This window comes from Thunnus albacares, chromosome 23 (assembly GCF_914725855.1).
Source record: "Thunnus albacares chromosome 23, fThuAlb1.1, whole genome shotgun sequence".
Taxonomy (NCBI): domain Eukaryota; kingdom Metazoa; phylum Chordata; class Actinopteri; order Scombriformes; family Scombridae; genus Thunnus; species Thunnus albacares.
In genome coordinates, this window is record NC_058128.1 from 14,704,977 (window position 1) to 14,730,423 (window position 25,447).

Genomic DNA, 25,447 nt, shown 5'->3' on the forward strand with positions numbered 1-25,447 from the left:
ATGAAAATAAATTCTATAAGAAGAAAGTGTGGTAACCCATTTAACATTTGGGGGTAGTTTTAAACTTTAAGTATGACAAAGTTGTATAATTTGGGGTTTAGTGGGTGTAGGCATGTCACTCAACCCATTTCTTTGTAATGAAAAAGAAAACCCAGCTTTATTGCAAATTATCCGTAAACCTGTGCTAGAGTTATGGGAAGATTATTTTGGCTGAAAGTTCTAGGCCTGCAGGACAACCATGTCAGATAACTTCATCCTTACACACCTCCCTCAGGTGTCTCAAATTTCTTGCCAGGGCTAGGGGGTCCTTCTGCTTTGCTGTTAAGGACCTTGACGAAGAGGTTGTAGAGGCTGTACGGCTGGAGGCCTGGCAGACGTCCCTCGCTGCGGTTCCCAGTGAACGTCAAAACCTGCTCCTCCTCCTCTGTCTCCTCTGTTTCTGTCTCCTGCAAGCCCCGCTCGCGACGGTAGTACACCTACAGGAAACACACCAGGATTTGATGTTTATCTGTCTCATACACCCATTGGCCACTTCATTGGGTACACCTGTACAATGTAAGGCTATCCGATTCAACAGCTCTCCCATTCATTCTACTTGTATGAAAAATAGACTTTCAGTTTTTGTTGATACTGACAGACAGGTCATAATTGTACTTTGTTTATTATTGAGGTGATGGTATTGTATTGGAGTGCATTATATTTAAAAAGGTGTTTTTATAGTTTGACCCCCCCTCATGTATGTAAGTAGGGTAGACATCACCACATCAACTCTCAATGAAGAAGAGAAAAATGCAATGGTTCAGGCCACAAAACAGCACAACAAAGAATTTGCATTTTCTAGAAACTTAAGTTGTACAAAATGTTTTGCTACTTGGTTTGTATGAGGGAAAATACTGTTTAAATAGTCTTAAGACTGGTTATCTGCCCTTCTTGTATTTGCAGTTATAAGACTCTTGGGTGTCTTTTTCATTTCTTTAATTTTATTCACTCATAATTACATTTTGACTAGAATACTGAGTACTTAAGATTGCTAAAAGTCTGAGCTCTACATATTAGGTTGGCAACAACATTATCCTACAGTAGAGATACATTTGACATGTGTGGCAATGTCACTCTGACTTCTATCTTCACAGTGCAGCAGGACTGAGGGACTACATGGGAGGAACTCTGGATAAAACACTGTGTTTCAATTCAGTAACTGGGAATCTTGCTTTATAAAATACCCCCCTCAAAAGTCACACACAATGGGACAAACATGCAAAAATTCATGAAGAAAACTCAGCAACGACTGTTGAACTCAAGTTTTTTCTCTTCCAACAACTGCAATTCAACACACATCCTTCAGCACAGATTTTACAGAGTGAACGGAAGCATGGCCTACATATACACACCCCAAAATGGCCGACTCTTTGTCAATTATCCAATGAGGAGTAGACACATAGCAGGCCAACCTCTAAGGAAATTCTCCCTCCCAACACAGATGCCAAAATAAACCAACTGGTGTTTTATGTCTTCCCTTTTCATTGAATTGATGCATTCTCTCATCTGAGCAGCTAAATTAGAGTTGTTGTTGTCATTTCATAGTTATTTTTATTTCTTGTATGTTTCTGGTTGTATTTATAGTGTGTATTATATAGCCTCTTGATTTGAACTTTTGTTTTGACATTTCTGAGTTGGACATACAACATTCTGAGAGGTGGGCATGTATGTGTCTACTCCTCATTGATAACTGATAATAATAATAATAATAATAATAATAATAATAATAATAATAATAATAATAATAATAATAATAATAATAATAATAATAATAATAACTTTATTTGTAGAGCACTTTTGATACAAAGAAAAATGCAGCTCAAAGTGCTTCATAACAAATTAAAAAATTGAAAAATTATTACATTACATGCACCAAGTGCTTCACGTCAAGAAAGACATAAAAGACATAAAATGAACATAAAAACATGTAAATGTACATAAGAGGGAAAATAAAACCCTTTTGGTAATGTTAAACATAAGATAAAATAAAGTGAAAATACAATACACAGAATGTGTACTTCAGTGGTGGTAATTTGACACTAAATAAGCGAAAACTCAAAGTATTTTGCCATGTGTAACATAAGATGGAAGATAAAACCCACTGACATAAGATAGAATACATAATAATAATAATGATAATAATAATAATAATAATAATAATAAGTTAAAACAGGATACATAGAAAGTATAAAATCAAATAAAATTAAGCATAAGTGTGAAGCTAACTGAGAGAAAAGCTAGTTAAAGGCTAAAGTGAAGTTTTTAGCTTTCTTCTAAAAATATTTAGTGAACTGGCTTCCCTGATATCTATCAGTGGTGTTTTCCATAGTTTTTTCAGTGTTCTTTAAGGCAAATAGTTAACAAGGGAGTTAGCAATGTAGCTAGGTCCTAGCCAATTAACGTACGTGAGGAGGAGGAACTTAAAATCAATTCTAAATGTCACAGGAAGTCAGTGCAGAGCAGCTTAAGTAGACTAATGTGTCCTCTCCTCTTGGTTCTGGTTAATAGCCAAGCTGCAGAGTTTTTGAATGAGCTGGAGTCTCTCCAGTCTCTTACAGAGGCCAGTAAAAAGTGCACTACAGTGATCTCGTGAGTTCGAATTGAAGGCATGAATCAGTTTTTCTGCATCTTTTTGATTTATAAGTCGTGATACTTTAGCTATGTTTCTAAGGTGGAAAAATTATGTTTTGTCACCTTGTTAATGTGGGACCTGAAGCTTAGATCTGAGTCTGAGACAACACCAAGACTTGTAACCTCAGATTTAATCCAGGGAGTTAATTTCCCCAGATTATTAAACAGCATTTCTCTTTTTGTTTTGGGGCCAACTAGAAGGATTTCAGTTTTGTCCTCATTTAACTTTAAAAAATGATTGCTCATCAATTCATTTATTGCCAGAAAACAGGTAGTAATGGAGTTTATAGCTGCAGCATCATTTGGTTCAGTGGAGATATACAGTTGTGCTCTCTGATGATGTTACCAAGTGGCAGCATGTATAGTGAGAATAATAATTGATCAAGACAGCTCGCTTGTAGAACCCCAAAGCAGTTGTCATGTTCCTCAGACACATGATCCCCAAGACTGACATAAAACTTTCTCCCTTTAAATAAAGATACAGAATCGGCCATCTTGTAGTGTGTATATATAGGCTGTGCTTTCACTCCTCCTGTAAAAAACACTGATAAAGACTACAAGCTGAAATGTGGGGGTTGAAGAGAAAGTGCTGCTGAGTTATCTTTCATATATAGCGTGAAAGTGCACAAGCTGTAAAATGCAAAAATCATACAGAATTATAATGTGCGAACAACTTTTGTAATAGAAATAACCATGTGCCAAAACATACCTTGTATCCCTGTAGTTTTCCTCTGACCGTGGTGGGAGACACAGGCTCCCACTGAACTTCTGCTAGCGTGCTGTTGCGAACCGTGACCTGCACACTTTCGGGAGCAGACAAAGGAGCTGCAGAGCAATGAGGAAGAGAAAGAGTTAGTCAAGATCTAGTTTCAAGTCACTGCTGTGATGGAGTGCTGTCTTCCCAAACTACAAAATCTATACACAAACAGTAGTATCATGATGTGAAACTACAAATTTACCTCTGCCTTACCTACTGCATGTTCATGAAAATATTTTTAGATGACTAAAAAGGATCAGATTCAGTAGTCGAAAATGGAAAATGTGGACTTTCACCCCTCTCAGAAAACACAATGGCAAAACATGTTGACTGAACCCTCATACAATACATACAAATGCAGAATTCTCTCTCAGAATTTGCTTTATCTGCATCATCTTTCACATTCATCATTTGTCTGTTTCATGAGTGAGACCATGAGTGACCAAGTGTTTTAAAATATTTTTTTTACAAAACAAAAATCTAAATCAAAAAAGTAAATAAAAAAGTTCACTCACAATCCTCTCCAGAGTATCCAATTACCACTTCAGACTCTGGGGCGTTGCCGTAATCGTTCAAAGCTTGAACCTTGATCTCGTAGGGCACGTAGGTGGCAGTTCCAGTCACGACACACTGGGAAACATTGGCCACGGTCCTTGAAGACCACTCATGATCCACATCCTTCTGTCTCCACTGCACTTTGTACTCCAAACCAGGCCCATTGGCTTGAAATCCTGTCAGTGGCTAACAAGAGTTTCTTTTTAAATTTCCTCAGTTGCTGAAAAATAAAACTGCAGTATTCTGACTTTGCCGTGGTGAATGAAAATACTCCAGCCCAAAAAGTTCACTCCAGCACAAAAAGCTAGGGTTAGGGATAATTTGGAGTATCTTAATCCAAACCTTAGCAATTATACTGATGGGTGTATCATATACAGGCATCAGACTCTGCAGTATATTCTATCCACAATACAAGGGACATTTTTTATTTAAAACCCTGCCAGATGGCTGAAAGAACAAAAGTAACAATTACATGCAGTCCATGTGCTGATAACATCATGCACAGAAACTAGAATTAGGCTCATAGTTAACCCAGATTTCCAATCAAAGAATCAAAGATGGCTTACTGTCCAGGAGATGACCAAGTTGTCAGGCTCTGTTCCCTCTCCCTGCACATCTGATGGACTTTCATCAGGAGCTGGGAAAAGGAAAGAATCAATCAGTGCTTTGAATATTTGCAGTAAATTTCTATTGTTTTTTTCTGGGGGGTTAACCATGACCATTACCTGCAGGATTGGTTCTGTATTGGCGTGATGGCTGGCTAGGCTGGCTGTGGCCCACCTGATTCTCAGCCAGCACTCTGAAGGAGTAGTAGACATATGGGGAGAGATTCAGCTGTGCTGTGGTGCTTGTACCATCAACCTCTGTTAGGTTGACCCAAACACCTGGCTGGTGTAGCAGATCCTCATATTGGATCAGAAACCCTGAGAAAGATAAGGGAAACGATGATTCCAGGTTTAAGACTTTGTTGTAGAGTAAACTTTGATTCAAAGAAACAGGGCAAACATTTTCTACTTATGATTTATGTCATTGTCAGGTAGTTCAAAGCTGTCTGTGTGCATTTAGCTTTGCTGGCTCATTACTAATGCAAAGTACCAAATTCCTTTACAGAATATAATAATTTACCAATGTGAAAATGCATTCTGAAATTGTGGAAATAATTCATAATGTGTTTCTGTTGTCAGCAACTGCAGTGTCGAATTTCAAATGTAGCGTCTGAAAAATGTAGTTTAGTTTGAAGACATTGCTGCCAAACAACCGAGCATCATCGTTAAAACATGACATACTCTCTGTGGGACTGTTGTGTTCGTCTCCGGGGGTCCAGGTGAGCTTAACGGTCCTCTCTGTCTGGTCAGTCAATTCCAGAGCAGTCGGAGGGTCAGGTTTCTCTGCAAACACAAGAAGCAGCTCAGGACCAAAGAAAAACGAGAATTGCTCATCTGCTATTGGTTACATCTAGTACTTACTGATGCAGACTGTAATACTTGACATCCAAGAAATTTATAGAATGTTTTTGTATTTTTTCCTTAATTAAACATTTCTACAGATCTAAAGTAAATGAAGATGCACAGTAAATCCACTACTTTGATGCATACTGTAGCTTTTGAGCATAAGATGGGCTTTTCTAGTTAGGATTTGATCCTTCTTAATGGCTACTTGTAATAATGACCTAAAATAAGAAAGAAAAGCAAGGTTGTTTTTTTGTTTGTTTGTTTGTTTTTTCTATGGACAAATCAGTACTAAATGTTCATCCAGTGATATCTTTATTCAATCATATATTTTATAGTGAAATACTTTATAGTGTTATTTGTGTTATTTTGTGCTATCAAACATTTTAAAGTGCAGGTGCTTTCACTTCTGGCTGATTAGGCAGCTGCTCAGGTTAGAGAGCAGAGCCCAAGAGGTCTAATCAGTCAGATTAAGTGAAAACACCTGTGTGAGTGTGCAGGGGCTGTGTATTTAATCATGAAATAAAACTCTTTAAATTCTATACATGAAATATGAAATATCTGTATATGAAACAAAACTAAACTAGTCCTATAGGTAGAATATGTAATACAGAGAACAAGATCAATCCACATACTGAAAAATAACTGTTAGACAAAATGGAAGCTACAGGTTCTACAGAGTCAATGGCTGGGAGAAGAGAAATTGTTACAAAATACTACACTGTAGACAGCTTTTGTTTACCGTAGACAATAGCTGGAGTAGGAGTAGCCTCTGAGACAGCAAGAAGCAAGAGTAGAGTACAAGAAGAGGTTAGTATTAGTGACAGATATTTTAGAAACAGCAGAAAAGCAGGAAAACTACTGTAGTAATGTGATTTAAAGTTAAAATAGAACTGATGCTTGCTGTGGTCAATCTACTAGAAATAGTCAGAAGTAATCAGAATAGCACGATAGGAGAAAAATGCACTTATTTGTTTGTGTGAGCTTGTGCTGAATCTGAAGCATTAATATATTTTTCAATAGGGTGAGATAATTTACCATGTTGCACTATTTCTGTAAAAGGGACACAACATTTGGAAACAGCAGCACTTTCTATGATTTGTACACTCACAATCTCTGACCTTTGTCAATAGGTTGAGTGCACAAACACCTTTGCACACAAGGTGTGAACATACCAACAACAGTCAGCATGGCACTGGCTGAGTCCTGGTCCAGGGTGGTGTTCATGATGCAGGTGTAAGTGCCCTCATCTTCATCTGTCACATCTTTGATAATCAGACTGTCTGTGTCCACCTCAAACCTAATAACAGAGTTATCGCCAAGCTGGTTGATATTTCTTGATTTGTCAAAATCCTGTCATGTTTTTAGTGTAAATAACAAGTTCATCTCTAATTAAAAAAATGTGAGTCCAATCTCAAAGACTTTGTACCTCTCATCATCAGGCAGCTCCCCATTGTCTTTGAGCCAGATCATCGTGGGGATGAGAGATGGGTCGTGTTTGACTTTACACTCAAACATAGCGCTCATGCCTCTCTGCACCACCTTGTACTCTGGCTGTTGCAGGATACGAGTGGGCTCTGGAAGAGACAAAAACATAGAAGTTTATATTATTAATAAATAATATATTGATGGCCACATGACCTAATACCTCAAGAGGCTTAATATATCTCTTTTATAAGCTGAAGCAAATTGGAAACTTGCCAATTAAAGGTGTATTTGATCCTAATTCAGTCTGCATGTCACTTTCAACTATAGTGGTTAGTAAACACAATACAATCAATTCTATGCTTTTTAGTACAACTACTTCTTTAGTACGTGTCAAAATCCCCTTTCAGCACAAACATGTATCTGAGATATCTGTATCTGTAGTGAAATGAGTTGTGATTGATCCATATCTGACCTTTAACCTCCAGGAAGACATGGTTCTCTTTGATGCCTAAGTTGTTGGTGGCAATACAGGTGTACTTTCCACTGTTAAGTGGCTGGGCCACATGGATCTCCAAAGTACCATTCTCATGAATCACATATGGGTCATCATTTTTAATGCTGGTCTGACTGTCTTTGAACCTGGAAACAGCAAACAAGACAGTTGTTTTTTGACACATGTCTCGGTTCTGACGTCTTAATCTGATAACCCTTTGTTCAAAATGCAGAATTTAAAAACAAGACAATTTTTTTCCAACATGGTTTTTAAACTTCTCATTTTTACAAATAGAAAATGGACTCAAAGTCATCTGAATCTTACCATGTGATAGTTGGTATTGGTGAGCCAAAGGAGGCACAGTGTAGTAAGGCAGGGTTGTTGGTGATGACCTGGTACACTCTGTTGGGTGGAGTGAGCACCCTTGGTGGCTCAGCTATGGGAAGAAGCACAGCAGTATCTTGATCAGTGCTTATTGTCTGGCCTGCACACTCAAAATTCCCTATCACGTTCTTTTATATTTTCAGCTAAACACATTGCTAGATTAAAATAGATCGTTGAAATGATGCTAGGTTGAACTCGCTAGTAATTTGCAAAACTGCTTTTAATCCACATAGTGAACATTTGTAAAGTGAATAAGAAATTGTAAAAGGCAATTGCAATTGATGTTTTTACTCACCAAGAACACTGACAAAAGCGTTAGCCATCAGGTAGCCAAATTCATTAGATGCGTTACACTGGTAGACAGCACTGGACCCTGGCTGCACATTGCTGAGAATAACAGTGTCGTCATCCACCTTGCGGCTCTGATCCTCAGGCGCATCTATCACATGACGAGAGACAGGACGTATGGTCCAAATGATATTTAAACCATCTATTTTTGTAGTTTGAGGTTTTCAATTGCACTATTAGAAGTCTGTGCATGTAGAAATCGGCACATAAGAATGCTGGTGTATTATGCAAACCCTTATAGAATAACATGCAGTAGAAAACTCTCATTGCAACTCTGCATGCTGATTTATACACTTTATTGCTGTCTGGTGCTTTGAATAGAAATGTGTACTCACTCTCTATGGGGACTCCATTGACAAACCAGCTAATCTTTGGCTTGGGTTCTCCACTGACTCGACAAGTCAGGATGCCAGTCTCATTTGGGGCGAGGATCAGGTTCCTGGGAGCACTGATCCAGAAAGGGGCCGCTGGGGATGATGAACAAGAATGAAGAAGATGAGAAGGGTGAGATTCTTGAGAATGACACAAACAAAACTGGTTTTCTTTTAAAGCAAAAAAAACCCAACTTTGCTACTTGATTTAAGGATACAGAAATATTCGCATTAATGTAACTGTACTGTACATTGTGTAAGTTTTTAAAAAGGTGTCAGTTAAAGCTGACTCACTAAAAAATCTTTATATTAACTCTGAATCTAATGACTCTGTAATTGTTAAGTGTTGGTTGCACTACCAATCCCACTGTGAATCAACACCCAGGTCTACAGTTTTGAGTCTCAACACAGCAGCAGACCAAACCAAGACTGACTCTTTTTATACCTGTGGTTGTCAAACTCGAATTAATGCACTTTAAACTCCAAAACTATAAAGAAAAATAACATTTTGATGTAATGACAAAAGGAAATGACTCCACTGCACCAATAGAGTGAAACAATAAAATAAGTTGAAGTGCATACCTTTGACAGTGACCTTGATGATGTGGTGTGCAGTGCCCAGTTTGTTTGTGGCTGTACAGCGGTAGTCGCCACCGTCGGCTTCATTCACGTCAGAAATCTTTAGCGTTCTTTTGAAGTTATGGAAAGTCTTCCTGCTGTTCGGCAGCTCACCACCATCCTTCTGCCAGGAGATCTCTGGAGTGGGCCTGTCGTGAAAACAATTACAACAGGATGTTTGTGTGTGCTATTTCTGCATTTTATTTTATCCTATTTTAAGATTTATAGATGCCCTGGCAATTTCTTATTAAGCACATTGTTGTATAATATAAATACTTCTATGAATATAATAAGCTAATCTAGCAGTCATGGGGCATAACGGCATGCTGTATTTAGGAGAAAGAGAGCTTTGATTCTATTTAAATCAGCAACTGTAATAATCAGACCACTGCCACAAGTTTGATTACCCATATAGTTGATTACTTTTTTCTCATTCTGTAACTGTAACATTAAACTAATATACAAAAAAACCTAAACACAAACCCTGAAAATGAAATAAATTATGATACAAACTCCAGCAGATGCCTACTTACAAGCCCTCAGCGATGCATTCCAGCTCCAGAGTCTCCCCTCTCAGAACCATCTTGGTGCTGGTTATGCCCAGAGGCGTCATGAAACCAGGACGGCGCTCCCCCACTGGGCTGTCTGAACACATGAGGACACAAGACTAAATCAAAACTTGAAGGCTCCTATTGCCACAGTGTTACCCAGGAAGAGTTTAGGAAGTAAAGCCATGAGCTCAGAGGACCATTCATATTCTCATTAAGGACAGACTCAAATATAGATTATCAAGTAAAGAGTCATGAATAGTGATTTTTGAAAGTGAGCAGGAGGGAAGGAAGATGAGTGAGTGGTGACCAAACACAATGTAATAGAAAGACCCATCACATACTGTACGGTATGAGCAGTATGTGAGAGAAAATAGGGAGCAGGTGAAATCTCCCTGAGAGGGGTAATAGCTATCAGTTTGTTGCTATGACAATGCAGCAATTCTTCACAAAGACCCCCCCCTCGCCCCCCCCAGCCGCACATACAATACATACATCCCCTCTCAGAAGTTACTCAAGGAACGATCAACTTCTCTTTATCATTCATCTGCCAGAAGCAACAGAAAATAGATGTCAAATGATCATCCACCACGTCAGAGGGTGGAAGAAGACCAATGCCAGCATGTTAGAATAAAGCCATGAGGCATGCTTAATATCTGGCCATCTTGGAGAATCATTATGGATGTGCTTGATGGAGCAGATGATGAATATGTGAGTAAATTATACTGTATGTGGATTTATGATTTCAGGGAAGATGCCGTTGGCTGATATTTAATGCTATGTTTGATCTAAGGCTAACCTTAATACATAAAGTACATGTAATAAATATTGTATAACGCATTATAGTCGAGCCAATTTAGTTATATGACCCTCTATACTTAACCCTTATTTTGAATGCCCCACAAAAACCTAACCCCAATTAAAAAAGGGAGGAAACCAGACAAGTTTTTATATTATGGGTAGGGGATTGAGGCTGAGTTACAGGTGAGTGTGTATGCCAGGTATGGTTAGGCCAGGGAGTAAAAACAGGTCTGGGTTTACACTGAGGGAACTGAATGGGAATAAACCAGCAGCACTCACCACTATAGAAATCAGTGATATTGTATAAAGCAGCCAGAGTCTCATTCATTGTATCCACTGTAATATAACAGAAAATCATAAAGCATGCAAAACTAGGAAAGACAACAGGCAATTCTATCATTTACAATGGCTTTTTCTCCCAGTGTATTAAACAATGCGTTAGCTTTTGGATATATGTTGTGAGAACAGAAAAATGTGTTGCTGCAAAAACTTAATTTAAAAAATAAATAATGTTGTAACACCACTGTGACACTGAGTTATGGCCATTGTAAAATATTGCTAGAAGCTCAGAAGCTAAGGAAAGGTAGAAAACAGCAACAAAAATTAATTAATTAAAGGCTAAGACAGTTTTACACAAGCATCTCATGCATTTAACTATAAAACAAGATCCCATCTGTGAAATAAGAGACTGTAAAATGGAAAATGTCAGTTAAGCATTAATCATGAGAAAATACTTAACTGTGTTATATAATCTGAAGTCCAAAAATCAATCTAAGCAATTGAGGAGTTTCAGTGTCTTGACTTACTCTCCAGCACGGTGACTGAGATGGGCTGTTTCTGCTGGATGGTCTGTGTATGGGGGAAGCGGGCGTAGCAGATGTAGTCACTCCGGGTGTCTTCTGGGAGAACATTGGAGAAGTACAAGTCTCCGTTCAGTGCCTGGGATACTCGTTGATCCAGCGGCAGCCTCTGGAAATCTGAATGATATGGAGAGAAATGGAAACCCAAAGAGTTGGAGTAAAAGCAAATTCAAGCAAGTTAGTAGAGCCATTTGGATTAACTTTACAAGAAAAGTCAACTTAACCCTTCCAAGAGTCAACAATCAAGCCCATTTTCCATTAGTTCTATGCGAAAATACCCGATATAGTTTCATCATGTGCACTATAATGCGCAAAAGGAAGGAACAATGTTTGTCTTGTGTTGTCCTGTCGGATGGAACATAAGCCTTTTTCTTGCAGATATCTACATGTTCAAATGACTCACTGTTGTCCATCCAAAAAATGACGGGAGGGGGCAGCCCAGCGGGGGGTCGGCACTGCAGCACCAGGGAGACCCCCATCTGCACCGTGATGGCCTCATTTCTCTCTTTCGACCACAAGGGGGACCCTGAGAGTCACAAACATCAAACAAAGGTATTGAAGGCTTCCCAGAATTTAGTATTGTGCAAGTTTGAAGTACGCCAGTTGGAATGTAGAAACTAGGAATCAGCAGTTTTTTGTTTTGTTTGAAGAGTTCCATTACAAAATGAACTTTACACATGTACTCAGCTACTCGAGTACGTTTGAAGTGTGAAAAACGTATTATACTGTAGCTGCAGCTCAAAACATTAGAGATAATTTCATTTTTACAAAAACTATTGGATATAATGTAGATGAGGTATAATAAAAAAGCCTTACTGGACTGTCTAATGACAATGTTGTTGGATACAGCTGTGCCATGCTCGTTGTGAGCTGTACACTGGTATGTTCCCTCATAAGCCTCAGCCTTTTCCCCACTGATGTCAATGACCAGAGTTCCTGAACCGGGCTTCATCAGAACTTTGGAGTCTTTCTCGACGTCAAAGTGGGTCCCATTTCTTGTCCATGAAAAGCTGAGATCAAGAAAAACAACCATTTTCACTGTGTTTTACTAGGCTAGAAGCCATGAGGAAACTTACAAAAGAAAGGAAATGACAGTATATCATTAAGAGTCATGCAGACTGATTTAAATCACTGATTTCATAGCAGGAGGGAGTTTTGGCTTATTCTAACTCATTTGGCAAATCTAAACTGTGGCTCATTCACTCTGCCAGGTGTTTTTCTCAGCCTGTTGGTCCCCATGACAACAGTCACTATGGCGATTCATATTTCCACACTGCTCCAGGTTAGGTTGTCCTTAGGAACAGATCTATAATTTCACAGTAAGGACGATAAAACTGACAGGAGGTCAGTTTGTTCTTCTTGATGACTGAAACTCTCAGCAAGTTGTCAAATGCTGTTTATCTTTAGCATATTTTCAGCACACTTCAGCAACTTTTATTCCTTAATTACACCAGTGAAATATGTTGGAATAGTATTTAACAGGGGTGAAACACACACTTTTGGCCTTTCGTTGCATATGTTCTAATTAATAAGCTTAGACAACAAACATGCGCTCAGGGTGATATTTCTCACCTGGGATGAGGCTTCCCCTTGGCCTCACAGTTGATGACGATGTTCTCCCGCGGATCAAAGATGTAATCCTTTGGGGACTGTAGTGTTATAGTGGGGGGTTGGGGCACTGGAAAAATATAAATAGAAGCATAGTTCATACACACACATGGTGCAATGTAAACACAGCTACAGATATACATACTGGAGCTTACATATATTCAAGCAAGGATATGCATGCAACAAGGATTCACATTCAGTCAAACTTGGCAATCAAGTGTAAAACCATCTGGAGCTGAAACACTCACTGCAAACAGAGCCCTGATCTAATGACAGACAACTTACCATTCGACGAACTGACACAAGCACCACTCCAAAACAAGCAAGTCACTCTGTGTGCTAACACTGTTATGAGATAACTGCATGCACATCTAACATTGCTCAAATCCACACAAAAACATGTTAAAACAAGTCTTAAGAGCAAAAACTGCACACTAGAAGTCACAGCAGCAAACTTACATCCTTCCAGTACTTTAGCTTTTTGTCCACCATGACATGTCGAACCACAGTAACAGAATATTGAGGAAAGGTGTTAGTTTTTGCAGGGAGTAAACCACAGGTTCAGGTGAAATAGTTGCACTTGTCAAGTACTTTAAAGCATTTTATTGAGCCTGCCAAAAGTTTGGCATGGATGAGCTTAACCACTTTTTAGAAAACATATCAATGGTTTTGGATTTGTCAGGCAGGCGCAATCAATGCCAAAAAAGTAGTTGAAGACATTATAACTTCACACCTGATGTGTGATATACAGGTAAAACGGGTTCCTCGGAGGTTTATTGCATTTCATAACTGAAAACCGCAAACTCAATCCCATGCTGAAACATGCAAAGCTGAAAAACAAGAAAACCACATTTTCCCAGTAAACCGCTGCTTTTCTATATAATTAAACTGTAATCTTCATTACACCCCACAATATGAAAGTGTTGAATAGAATTTCCATCAGTTTTACATAAAACATGAAGTGTTAATGCAATAATTGGAATAATTGGTTTAAAATTAATTCCACATTATTGATAAGGATAATTCTTACGATCAAGAGGCACTTCCAGCGCTGAAGTCACGTGACTGAAGAGTATCAATAGCACAGCTGTGATGCCCGGCACCCATTCCCTATTCCTGTCCATGTTTGGGCGAAGAAGTCTGGATCCACACTACAGAGAGGTAGAAAAAGAAGAAAAAGAAAAGGCTCACTATACCGCATTGGTCCTAATATAAGACAGGGGTTTTCCCGGGGTGTAGACTTTTAAATGGCAATATACAATCACAACAACAGATGGTGCAAAAAATCTGCAAAACGAGTGTTCCCCTCCAGACTGAAGCAAGCCACCATCCCTCACAACTTGCCTACAATGCCAGGGGGGGGTGAAAGATGGAGAGACACAGTGATCGTTTCCAACAAAGTGGCTCAATAGCTGACCATGTTAACCAACAACTGAGTAACAGTAACGTAACGATTGTACCTCACTGTCTCTCCTCTGCTCCGTGGAGCTCCATGCGTGCGTGAAGCGGCAGCCCCGCCCGCGGTGAAACAGAGGAGAGGAGAGAAACTCAGCGCAACCATAAATGACAACAAAATGCAATAGAGTCTCACACTGAGCTGAAATGAAACGAGTGCACATAAATTAGGTGAATTACACAAATAAACATAGTCTCTGCTGCGTTTTGTTGTCATTTATGGTCGCACCAAGTCTCTCTCCTCTCCTCTGTTTCACCGCGGGTGGGGCTGAGCACTCTCTCTATCTGTGTATTTGTGTGTGTGTGTGTGTGTGTGTGTGTGTGTGTGTGTGTGTGTGCAATAAAATTTTTGTGAGTAAAAAAAAAAAAATAAAGTAAGTCTGAGAGAGTCTTGAAAAGGGGCGGTCCGTCTCAGGATCGTCTTATATTTGGGTCAATACGGTACTATGTTTTGATTTCATTTCATTGATTTATGTAGACCATATGCTCACCAAATAGGGTCTCAATATATTTCACAGTAATAAAATGAGAAGCGTACACACAAAGGTCTCAAATACAAGTAATGTATAACAGATTAGTCCATAAAAAAGAACTATATAAGTACACAGACACAAATATTTAATCTGGACCACAATGGAAAGTTTACTCTGTTGCATTTTTCTACAAAGTTTGCTGACATTCTCACAGTTAAGTATCCAAACTAGGGTGTATACAGTAAGTCATGGATCACAAGAGGCTTGTCTGTTGGACAGCTCTTCATCCTGCCAACACAAAAAAATTGGCAGGAGGAGAAGTCAAAACAAAGTTGATTTCAGACCTTGTATTTTAAACAACTTAAGGACTGTGCACTTGTCTGTCCAGACTGTTATGTACCTTCTCCGGTGTTCAAGACCACATAACAATACAGCAGCTGTGTAGCTGTACACTGTAGTGTTAGCCTGCAGCTCACTGCATCCTAGGTTTTCTAAGCATAGGAGCTGTCAACATCCATGTCCTTATTGTTTCTTTTAAGGTTTTTGTCTTCCAGAAAGAATGTCCAGGCAGTCTTTGTGGAGTTATTTGGTGCCGGCTGAGTTCACATAGCTAAAGTAACCACTGATTACAAGCACATCCCACGTGTTTGCCTGTAAACATATGCCAGGTGAGTGCACTCGGCTGGAACAATCACAACTCAGCTGCGTATTCAGCTGCACACAGACTGGCACATGCATACACAAACACACCATATTAGAGGAAGAAGGAAGCATCCTTGTTATCAGTGTGTCATTTGGATTGAATTCTACATGAGTGCATACCGTAGTCCGTTACAAGGGGACACAGATTGATATGCACAGCTGTCACAAACACAAAGAACCATGTTGGCATTAATGGGCTCTTGTAAACTGCACCACGGGGAGCAAGAAGGTGTGTGGGTGTGCTCTTTTCATTTTATGTCCTTTATCTTGCAGGGTGTGTGGTCCTGTCGCATTAGCTGGCATTAATTTATTAGCAAACTGGCATTATATCACTTCACCAATGGCATCAAGACACTGTAATGTTTTTGATGAATGTCTCTGTCTTCAACACTATATATTTGAGCTTGTATAATTCAGGTAGATGGCTGCGATATATAATGGAATATTCAATCTTAAAATGTCTGCAAGGTTCCAGCTCCATTACTATTGACATTTAATTTTATTCAACTAAATTCTTAAATCAACTGGCATATTTTTCATGCTTTGACAAAGACTAGACTTTAATACTCAGTGCCAGACTAAATGACTTGTTGAGATGGATGTATTTTTGCATTGTATAAGCTGGCTGAATCAAAGTAGCCAAAGGGTGACAGTAACTCCTGTCAGCAGGCTGAAATGAATTTCGTGGTGGAGCACTTTGCTGCTGTCAGGTAAATGGATCATTGCAGACACACAGACACATGTGCATACACAGGCACGGCACACACACACACACACATACACAGGGGAGTGAAGTCTTCAGAGGCAGCTGAAGGTGAAATTATCAAGCTCGCTGCTCAATTCAGGGCACCTCTTGTCTGTTGGAGACAAACCATGTCTGATGACATAGGGAGAGTATGGTCATGAACACACACACAGAAAGTAGTGTATCAGATTTTATCCAGCTGTGCTAGGCAGAGTGTGGGAGCTAATACAACCCCAGGACACAGCTAATTACGCCGACGCGTCCTATTGGATATCATTCTCGCTAGTTCGAGAGGAAAGACAAAAGAGAGAGAGAAAAAGAGAGCAACACAACTGAATGCAGGCCATGCATGCTAAATCTTCTAATCTCATTGTGAAAAATGCAATGTGATATTATGCAAATGTAATAGCCCATCTTTAGATTAATTACAGTAATGCTCCGTGCCGTTACAGCAGAATTGGCCTCCTCCACCGCGACAGTGGCCATATTAAGCACTGCTGGACCTCAGGCCATTTTCTCCCACACAGAGAGAGACAGTGACACCTGGTAAGGCTGCTTATAAGTGGGACTATTGTCTAAAAGGTAATGAGTGACAAAAAGAGGAGGGGAGACAGATGATGGGAACTAGAAAGAACGAGCAGAAATGAAGAAGATATTCAAGACAGGACAGGGGACGGGGAGGGAAGTGAAAGTGAAATCACATAGCCTGAGAGAAAAGTGTAATACTGTATGACGTTCTGCATCAATGCTGGATTTTTTTTAGGCTAATAGTGATAAACTAAGAAAAATAATCTTGCCAATCTTCTCTGGTGTTGATATCTGCATCACCTCAATCATATCCTTTTTCTGAAATGATCTCACACATACGGTATGTTTGGCGTTTCCACCGTATTGGCTGACATAAGTATACAGTATCTAACTGATTTATACATAAAAATACTGACAGTAAAATATTACTACTGCAGTTTACTGCTCTTAAATTTCCTTTGTATATCAGCCAACCAATACTGTATATCAGTCAGGCTCTACTTTAAAGACAGACTACTAAACACAGATGAGTATAAAATAACTAACTTGTGAAAAAACATTTCTGGCAGCATGGAAATATTATAATATTTCTAATCTAATTTGTCATCTGGTTTTCGTCCTTGTCTGTTTTTATATCTGACCTGGGTCACATCTCCAGAGAGGCAGGGAGGGATTAACTGCCCCAGGGTAAAAATGAAAAAAAAAAAAAAATCAGTAGACAACACAGATGACTCCCCAAGTGTGGACCCAAACAGAAAACAGACACACACATACACAAAATTAGCCGCCGTGTGCAAAATGTCAACATCTCCATATTTCAACAACCAGAATGTCACTGAGCGTTAAGCGGCATAAACTGCTCAGACATTCACGTTGGAAATTCATCACCACTTTTGGTTTGCATGATCATCATGCACCATTTAACTGAACTTTTAACCTCTTTTAATACAGAGGACAAAGACTCTTTCATACCTGTTTGTAGCACGATCAAATACTGAATATGTTATGTGTAGTCTGAAGTCTGAGGGAATTAGTTTACCTTAAGGCTGTGCTGCGAGGCTGTACTGTGCAGTGTGGTGGAAGACATTTCTATGGCAGCAATATTATCCAAAGAGAGGCTCTCGCAGAACAACAGTTACACACAGTCTAGCATTCATCCTAAAGCTAAATGGGCAAAAATCACTTCCCGTTGCCTATTTTCTCACAGGCCACAGACAAAAATCCACAGATGATGATGATGATGATGATAATGATGACAAAGAGGACTCAAAGGAGGAGGAGTGGGATGAGTTTGGCTTGTGGGTAGGTCATCTCTCATCCTCTTCTTTCCCTCTCCTCTCTGACTCAGAGGTCAGAGCCCAGAGGTCAAAGAGTCACCCTCGAGCTCTGCAACTCTGTCTTGATCAGTCTGTCCTTGTCTGTTTCTTTCTTTCATTTCCTCTGCTCCTCTCTATCTATCATCATATTGTGTCATTGTGCCTCCTTGAAAAGAGCCCATGAGGTCTGTGCAGTCTGGACATCAAACTGATCATGCTAATATAAACCTCAAAATTATATTTTTGATGTTTTTAGCATTTACAGTAGCTGACACTCATCTACTGCAGAGTGCACGAGTGAGCAGGTAAGTGCTCAGTGTTTTAGAGGGACATTTTAACAAATCATAATGACGGATATGGAGGTTGAAATTTTGACTGTTTCAGTCCACTATCCCATCCTAGATACAGTACACCCGCAAAGAGTCAATGAGAACCCTTATATCCTCACACATTCTTCAAATAATGCCTGACCTCTGTCACTATTTTCAGTTCAATAGTGTGAGTTTTCATTAATCAATCAATCAATATTCCACAATCCCATATAGTAAGACTGCAGCATTATATAAGCACCTATAAAAATTAAAGTCAGTGGTGCAGTCGTTCAAGAGCAAAGTTTCTGAATAAATCAACTGTGTGTGTGGACTGAGCTGAGCACTCGACATTTAATGGGCGAATTCAAGTAAATGGCTGTGGATTTAAATTTAAACAATGTGTCAGTTATAACTGAATTTATAATAAGTGATGGTGTCTATGTGGCCCGTGAACAAAGAAACCTGTGGTTACAAAGGATTCTTTATTAAACAAGTTTGTCTTTCTTTTGTCAGTTGATGGTGGAGTTTGGCACAGGAATGACTTGTCTCCATATGAGTTGCCTTTGATTTTAATAAAAAATAATTTTATAGAATAATAAATTTGTCTTCCTCACTTTTAACAATTTTATTACTTTTATTATGTGCTTTGTTAATTCATGCACACAGCTGTTCTTTGCATTTGCAACTAAGAAAACAACATCCTGTTTGATTATGGCCTGAAACAACTCACTCTTTTAAGTGTGCAAATCAGTGTGCAACACTGTTGTGTGACTTTCCTAGCAGCAACATGGGATGGTGGTTTGTTACATAATGTGTTCAATCCCTGCAGACACCAGTTTGTCCATTCAATAATTTTGGTTAGACTCTTCAGTATAGTGCTGAAATTATTCAATTGATCAATTAATCATTCAGTCAATTATGAAGCACTGGTTACAACTCAAATGTGAGGATCTGCTATTTTTCTCAGTTTTATACCTAAATGGAAAATATTTGTTTTACCTCAGACAAAAGAAATTTGAAGACATGACCTTGAGATTTGGGAAGTACAGTCCTAATTCAATATAATGTAAAGTTACAATAGTGAAAGGGATTTCTGAATCACTCTTAAAATATATTGTTCTCTGTGACATTTTCGTCAACAACAAAAAAATGATGTGAGGCCCACTGCTGACACAAACCCCAACAGTGTTTCCGTCTCTCAGTTTGCAAACCCTGCAGCAACTTACTAAGTTGGTCACTCCACAGCCTTCAGTCACACTGAAAGACACTGAGGGGTGACAGCCTGACTAGACAGATGAGGGAGGAAGCGAAGGGAGGAAGGACAAGCATTAGAGGGAGGGATGAAAACACAGTCATCCTCAGTCACATCAAATCACAGTGACAGAGACATTTCTGAGACAATAGACCGAGTCGGACCGCTTTCAGCTTCTGGACTGGAGTGCATGCAGGGTTTCTCATCTGCAGTATCTGAACATAAACGCATAGATGCCACGATTAAATGTGTAGTTTGAGAATATTTTGTCTGGGAAATTACATTACCATTATATTCATTTGTTTGAACAGACATAGTGACTAGACTACACTGAACTGCAGTGGCCTTCTTACAATCTGTGTGTCTGCAGTAATCAGGTCACTAGAATAGGGACTCTGAGCCATGAGAGTTCTCACAAATGAAGTGGGTAAGGAAAAGGAACTGCAGCCTAAATGTGAAGCCACTGTAACTGCTGACATTTGAGAAAGTAGATTTAACACTTTTCCACTGTGTAATCTGAACCTCTAAAACTGAGACTAGAATAAGCTAAAACCAACCTGAAGCTGGATAGAAAAACTGAAAACTCCAATAGCCCTGCTTCTGAATCAACAGTGGGCAAGAAAACGGAGGACTGAGACAACCTCCTGTAAAAAATACATCAGCAAGGCCACACACAGACCTTTGCTTATAACACTGAACAAAGCCTTTGTGCAACCAGTGCCTGAGGAGAGAACTTTACCTCATTGTCTAACAGTATTCTTAAAACCACCTCTGCAATCATGTGTGAGAAGTAGGTGCTTGTTGAAGTCTGGCAGGGAATATCCACTATTCTAGCATAAGCCCTTGATACTACAATCTTGGAGACTGAACTAATTTTTGGGTCATTTGGGGGCAGTAGAAACAGTCTGTGAACATTGACATACTTTTAGAATGAAACGGTAAAATTGTTGGCAAACAGTTGCCTGTTTCTGCACCTAACAGATATGTAGCAACATTAACATTCATTTGGCGTCGTGTTTCTGGCTACCTGATGAATATAAATCCAATATTCATTCTCCTTTCAGCTTTGTTTTAAGTCTCCATTAACTCCCGAGGGAAATGTCTGGCTCTTTAGCTGCTAAATGCTAAACTATGTTCACCAGCTGGCAGCTAACTTTGTGTGCTAACTGCCTAGCTCCAAACAACAGTCAGTTTTCAAAGCTTTTTCACACAACATTAAAGAGCCAGGTTTGGGGCCTGAACACAAAAAAGACACTTCTAGTGTCTGCAGAGAAGGAATGCAAAATGAAGGGCATTGTCAGTGGATACCAGAGTAGACACCATTAGCTAACATGCCAGTTCTGTGTAAACCTCTGAAGAAAGGGCTGACCCCGAGTAGAAAACTCCAACCTGCTCTCTGTCTCTGTCAATTTGATAACTTTATTGGCGTGGCTGCACTGTCTCTTGTTCTCGTTTTCTCTTTTTTTTCCCCCTCCTTGACAAACCCCATAAAGCCGTGAACAAAGCCCATTGTAAGGTGAGAAAACGGCTCTACTTCTTTGGGGCAATGCCTTGACTGTACTTTTTGATCATAAAGGAAACAAGGGGACGCATTGCCTTACTAATCCGTTTTGAGAGATACGGGGTGCTTTTCATGCTCGTTTCATATCTTTTTACACAGTTAAGTATTATTTACTGAAGCGCATATGCTGCAGACAATAGTGAATAATGTTGCACTTTTATTACCTTGGAAGGTAGGAGGGATAGGAATAAAGCATTCACTCTAAAACCAAAGTGAAGCTAAATTATCTCATACTGTTCAAGGTGTATTTTCGGTTAAACAAATACTGAGAAATGCAGAGGTGAGGTGTAGACTTATGGCTTGTTATTTCTAGCGATATGTTTACATAGTATCCTCCATGGATCAGTTAGTACATTTGATTCCATTAACCAAGGAGAACACTGTATGCTTAACACACAAATTACAAACATGCATACCTGGAAGATGGCCAGTATATTCTTGCCAGTATCAAGAGCACTTCTGCAGGTTTTTCCTCAATTCTCCTGCCCAGATTTCATGGTCAGGATTGGAATAAATTACAATTGTTTACTTTTAGAGAGCGTTGTAATTTGACTGCTGACATCATCGGAAGCTGTCCGCTAGATTGGAAGTTTTTGTAAGAGAAGCTTTCCCTACACTAACACCACTTCTTTGCAGTCAAAAGACAGAGCTGGCAGCCTCTTTGTCTCCAATAGCCCCTAAATCAGATTACACACAGCCACCTAATCAAAACAAACTATCTCAGCCTCTTTTGCTCGTGCACATTCGTATGCACACACACACACAGGGCTTTCCTTTTTTGGGGTCAGTTATTCTAGCACCATCCGCAGAATCCCCCACTGCCTGCTTTTCTCTGAGGCTTTGTGAAGTGCTGATGGTCAGCATGCGCCAGTCCATGCCTCCACCCACTCCGCACCTCTCCAACCCCCCCACGGGGGCTATTGTCCTTCTGTGTTGTTTACCACCGGGATAGCGCTGAAACGGCAGGGGTGTTCTAGGGCACAAGGTGACACCTCCAGCAATAAAAGATGTGGCCACAGCTTGACTGGGTGTAGTTCTTTACTTAATATGAGCTGTGCAGTAATAGTGGAAAAGCACATGTGCATTGTGCGTAATCTTGAATCTTGAATCTTGAATCCTGGTTTTGAAACTCATGCAATATTTATTTTAAAATGCATCTAACATTTATTTTCATTATTGATTCATCTACAGGTTATTTTCCTCAGTTATTTGTTTGGTTTATAAATAGTGAATCACTTGACTGGATTTCAGCTCTAAAATGCATTTCTAGCCAATTATATGTTGTCAAAAATTGCTTACAGGCAAGGGCCAGTGTCATTTGCATATTTAGAAAAAAATATTAAGTATGACTAATTGCTAATTACAGTAGTAGGTGGTCTCAAAACCGAAAAGTAAACCTAGATGGTGCTCTCTTGTCCAAGGGCGCTATACAATGAAAAGCTTGAACATCTTGCTCAAGGGCACTATGAGACATATCCTGTAAGGTTGAGTCTGTTTGTTCAAGTGCAGAGCAGCAGTAAAAGTTACTACAAGGAGTTTTTAATTAGTTTTGAAACAGTCTCAATTTAATACTGATGTCTCTACATGACCTACATAAGCAAATGAGACAATCAGCGAGAAGATGGGCTATTTCTATATAGTTATTCTAAATGCCTGTCACTGGGTCAGATTCCCTGCAAAATCAGACGAAACGAAGTATGGCACGCAGACCGGAAGAGCATATGTTTACATGACATGTTAGCATTGTAGCATGAGGGAGTACAAAGACATGGAGAGGACATTTCTCTTTGTTTGATAACGTTAAAAGTAAAGTTAGACTTGTTGGCTTCCCAACTCATTTTAAAAAAGATGAGAGAAACAGAGAGAGAGCAAGCGAGCTGAGAACATGAGAGAGAGAGAGAAGCATTGGTCGAGCGCGCTAGAGAGTGTATAAAGAGAGGGAGCTGCATTAGCGAGAACAAAGTAGTGAATCAGACGTTTACTTTGCTTCACCATCATCATATAATAATCGTTAATCTCATCACTATGCATCCTGCAAACAGCTGTGTTTAAAAAAGAAAAATAGTATTAAAAATAAGTTGCATCTTTCTTTCACTCACTTCCAAAACAAATGCACACGCTAGCCAGATCTTTACAAGGGGAAATGCAGTCTGGTGACATATTAACCACCATAAACATTGAATTTAATCACATATTTTTCAACTACAAAAAAAGTAGTAACTGCATTCAAGAAACCGAAACAAATGAGAATTTAATCTGGATTTATACTTCTGTGTTAAGGCAAAAATCTAACTACACATCGTGGCTATGGCTGTAACGGAAAATCCACAAGAACTGTGATTGGTTAGCAGTGTTTTCTCCTTCAAGTTTTCTGTTGCAGATGGACAGTTGAGACCACAAAAAGATCTAGCAAAGCATCACACTGCAGACCTGTTTATGATGACTGCCCTCAGTTTAAAGGAATGAATATAAACACATGTAGCATTAGACGTGGCAAAATAGCATTATAAGTTACATGGATATAACTCCAGTTATACAAGTATGTGTGTAGCCCACACTACTGTGTATCACAGGATGTAAACAGCTACTGTGGGAAAGATGATTAAAGTACGATACAGCCTGATCATGTATAATACATGTACAGTACAGTGGGTGAAATCCAACACTCAGTTATAAATCAAAACCTACACCATACAGATCTATGGCAGAACTCCCATTAACTCCTTGTGTCGATAAATCCTATGAATGCATTAGTCTTCGCTTCTGCTGTTTTATGTGACTACGCTATGCGGCAGATGACATGGAGCGCTAGTTTTCTCACACAAAAAGGAGACTTAAACTATGAAGGAATGTGTATGTCTTTGTCTCTTGAGGTTCATTTTAAAATTCTTATTATCAAGGGATACTTAGACCCCATTCAGACTAGGGTTCTGCAGACACCCTCCCCCTTTAACCAACCCAAAATTTAACCCCACTGCAATGAATTCCCATGCATCTCACAGCTCCCTCAAATCCATGATATGAATAGGTTGACCCTGACAAAAAAAGAGTGTCTTATTGTCATTTCCTGTTTCCTTTTTTCTATTAAGGGAATATGAGCAGTCCCGCCTTTTCATGAACTGCTTTGCTCCGGGCACATTTGGAGTGATCCTCTCTCAAAAGGTGAGAAAATGGGAAGAGCAGACAGTCACACCCGCAGCCTGATAAAAGGTCTGTTAACACAAACTGCTGTATTCATCTTGTAAAAAAGAAAAACAAACACCTGCTTTGAGAAAATGATACAAAATAAATATTAAAAATACTGGCATTTGACAAAATAAGGATTATGTTGAAATATGTGTAACAAAGATCCAATGTGGTTTATCTACTTCAAATACTGCATATTGTGGTTTAATAAACCGAGAGTACATGATTAAACCGCAATAGCTGTGAGAACATAATTACTTAAAAACAAAGCTCATCCATGTGTAACTCATCAAAAGCCATTTCTGATAGCTGCCATTACAATTCGTTTCATCTGACATCCAATTATAGCGCTGTGATATTTGGACAATTGCACACGTTTTGCCAGGCGTATGGACTGGTTTGTTGGCTGCAGGCGGCTTGGCTGGGTGTTGGGTGTGTGCCCATCTGCATGTAAGTGTGTATGTGTGTAAATGTGTGTGTTTGTGAGTGCGTGTCTCGCCTGTCTAAGGTCATCTCGTCAAAAGCTGTGGGCTGAGCCAGAGCAGAGGGCCACGCGGCTCAATCCATAAGGAAATGTGTTTTTGTGTATATGTGTATGTGTCCTTCTATGCAAAAATGCACACAAATGCTCGCACACACACAGACAGGACACACAATATCCTTGAAAAATATCTTTAGGCAACACAATCTTGTGGTTAATTATTTTATCACCTATTCAGTCTTTTTTAATGAAAGGAACTGAGGTTTATCCAATGAGTTTATTCTCCATTGATCCCGTTATGTTCATTTTCTACTACCACAACCTCTATCCAATCAGTGTATTTCTCTCTTTAAATATTTGCTCATTTAACCAATCTGCTTATATCCCTATTTTCCCAAATCCATTCCTTAAACAAACAAACAAACATTTGTTTGTTGCATCATTATCCATCTCCCTCTCCCCTCATTTTCTGTTGATAGAATTTATTTTCATTATTAACCTTCCATATTAAAATACATATAGGGAAAGTAATATTGTTGTTCAGGTTT

General features: G+C 39.2%; 1 protein-coding gene across 8 annotated transcripts in view; it reads right to left on the bottom strand.

The window, feature by feature from the left end:
• The window catches only part of nrcama (neuronal cell adhesion molecule a), a 65,188-nt gene that overhangs the window by 10,021 nt on the left and 29,720 nt on the right, over positions 1 to 25,447 (bottom strand). For 5 of the 8 annotated variants that reach the window (XM_044343504.1, XM_044343509.1, XM_044343505.1 and 2 more), the window contains exons 3-23: positions 13,920 to 14,040; positions 13,349 to 13,366; positions 12,854 to 12,959; positions 12,098 to 12,291; positions 11,685 to 11,807; positions 11,228 to 11,398; positions 9,606 to 9,717; positions 9,037 to 9,221; positions 8,419 to 8,550; positions 8,031 to 8,174; positions 7,676 to 7,787; positions 7,331 to 7,497; positions 6,860 to 7,007; positions 6,606 to 6,730; positions 6,173 to 6,202; positions 5,269 to 5,370; positions 4,708 to 4,905; positions 4,549 to 4,619; positions 3,943 to 4,168; positions 3,380 to 3,495; positions 266 to 476 (exon numbers count right to left, since the gene is read on the bottom strand). In XM_044343504.1, the coding sequence (XP_044199439.1) occupies positions 266 to 476; positions 3,380 to 3,495; positions 3,943 to 4,168; positions 4,549 to 4,619; positions 4,708 to 4,905; positions 5,269 to 5,370; positions 6,173 to 6,202; positions 6,606 to 6,730; positions 6,860 to 7,007; positions 7,331 to 7,497; positions 7,676 to 7,787; positions 8,031 to 8,174; positions 8,419 to 8,550; positions 9,037 to 9,221; positions 9,606 to 9,717; positions 11,228 to 11,398; positions 11,685 to 11,807; positions 12,098 to 12,291; positions 12,854 to 12,959; positions 13,349 to 13,366; positions 13,920 to 14,013 (2,785 nt within the window). In that variant the 5' untranslated portion in view covers positions 14,014 to 14,040. The remainder of the gene's footprint in view (positions 1 to 265; positions 477 to 3,379; positions 3,496 to 3,942; positions 4,169 to 4,548; positions 4,620 to 4,707; positions 4,906 to 5,268; positions 5,371 to 6,172; positions 6,203 to 6,605; positions 6,731 to 6,859; positions 7,008 to 7,330; positions 7,498 to 7,675; positions 7,788 to 8,030; positions 8,175 to 8,418; positions 8,551 to 9,036; positions 9,222 to 9,605; positions 9,718 to 11,227; positions 11,399 to 11,684; positions 11,808 to 12,097; positions 12,292 to 12,853; positions 12,960 to 13,348; positions 13,367 to 13,919; positions 14,041 to 25,447) is intronic. The other 3 variants (XM_044343512.1, XM_044343510.1, XM_044343511.1) reach the window with 2 other exon arrangements.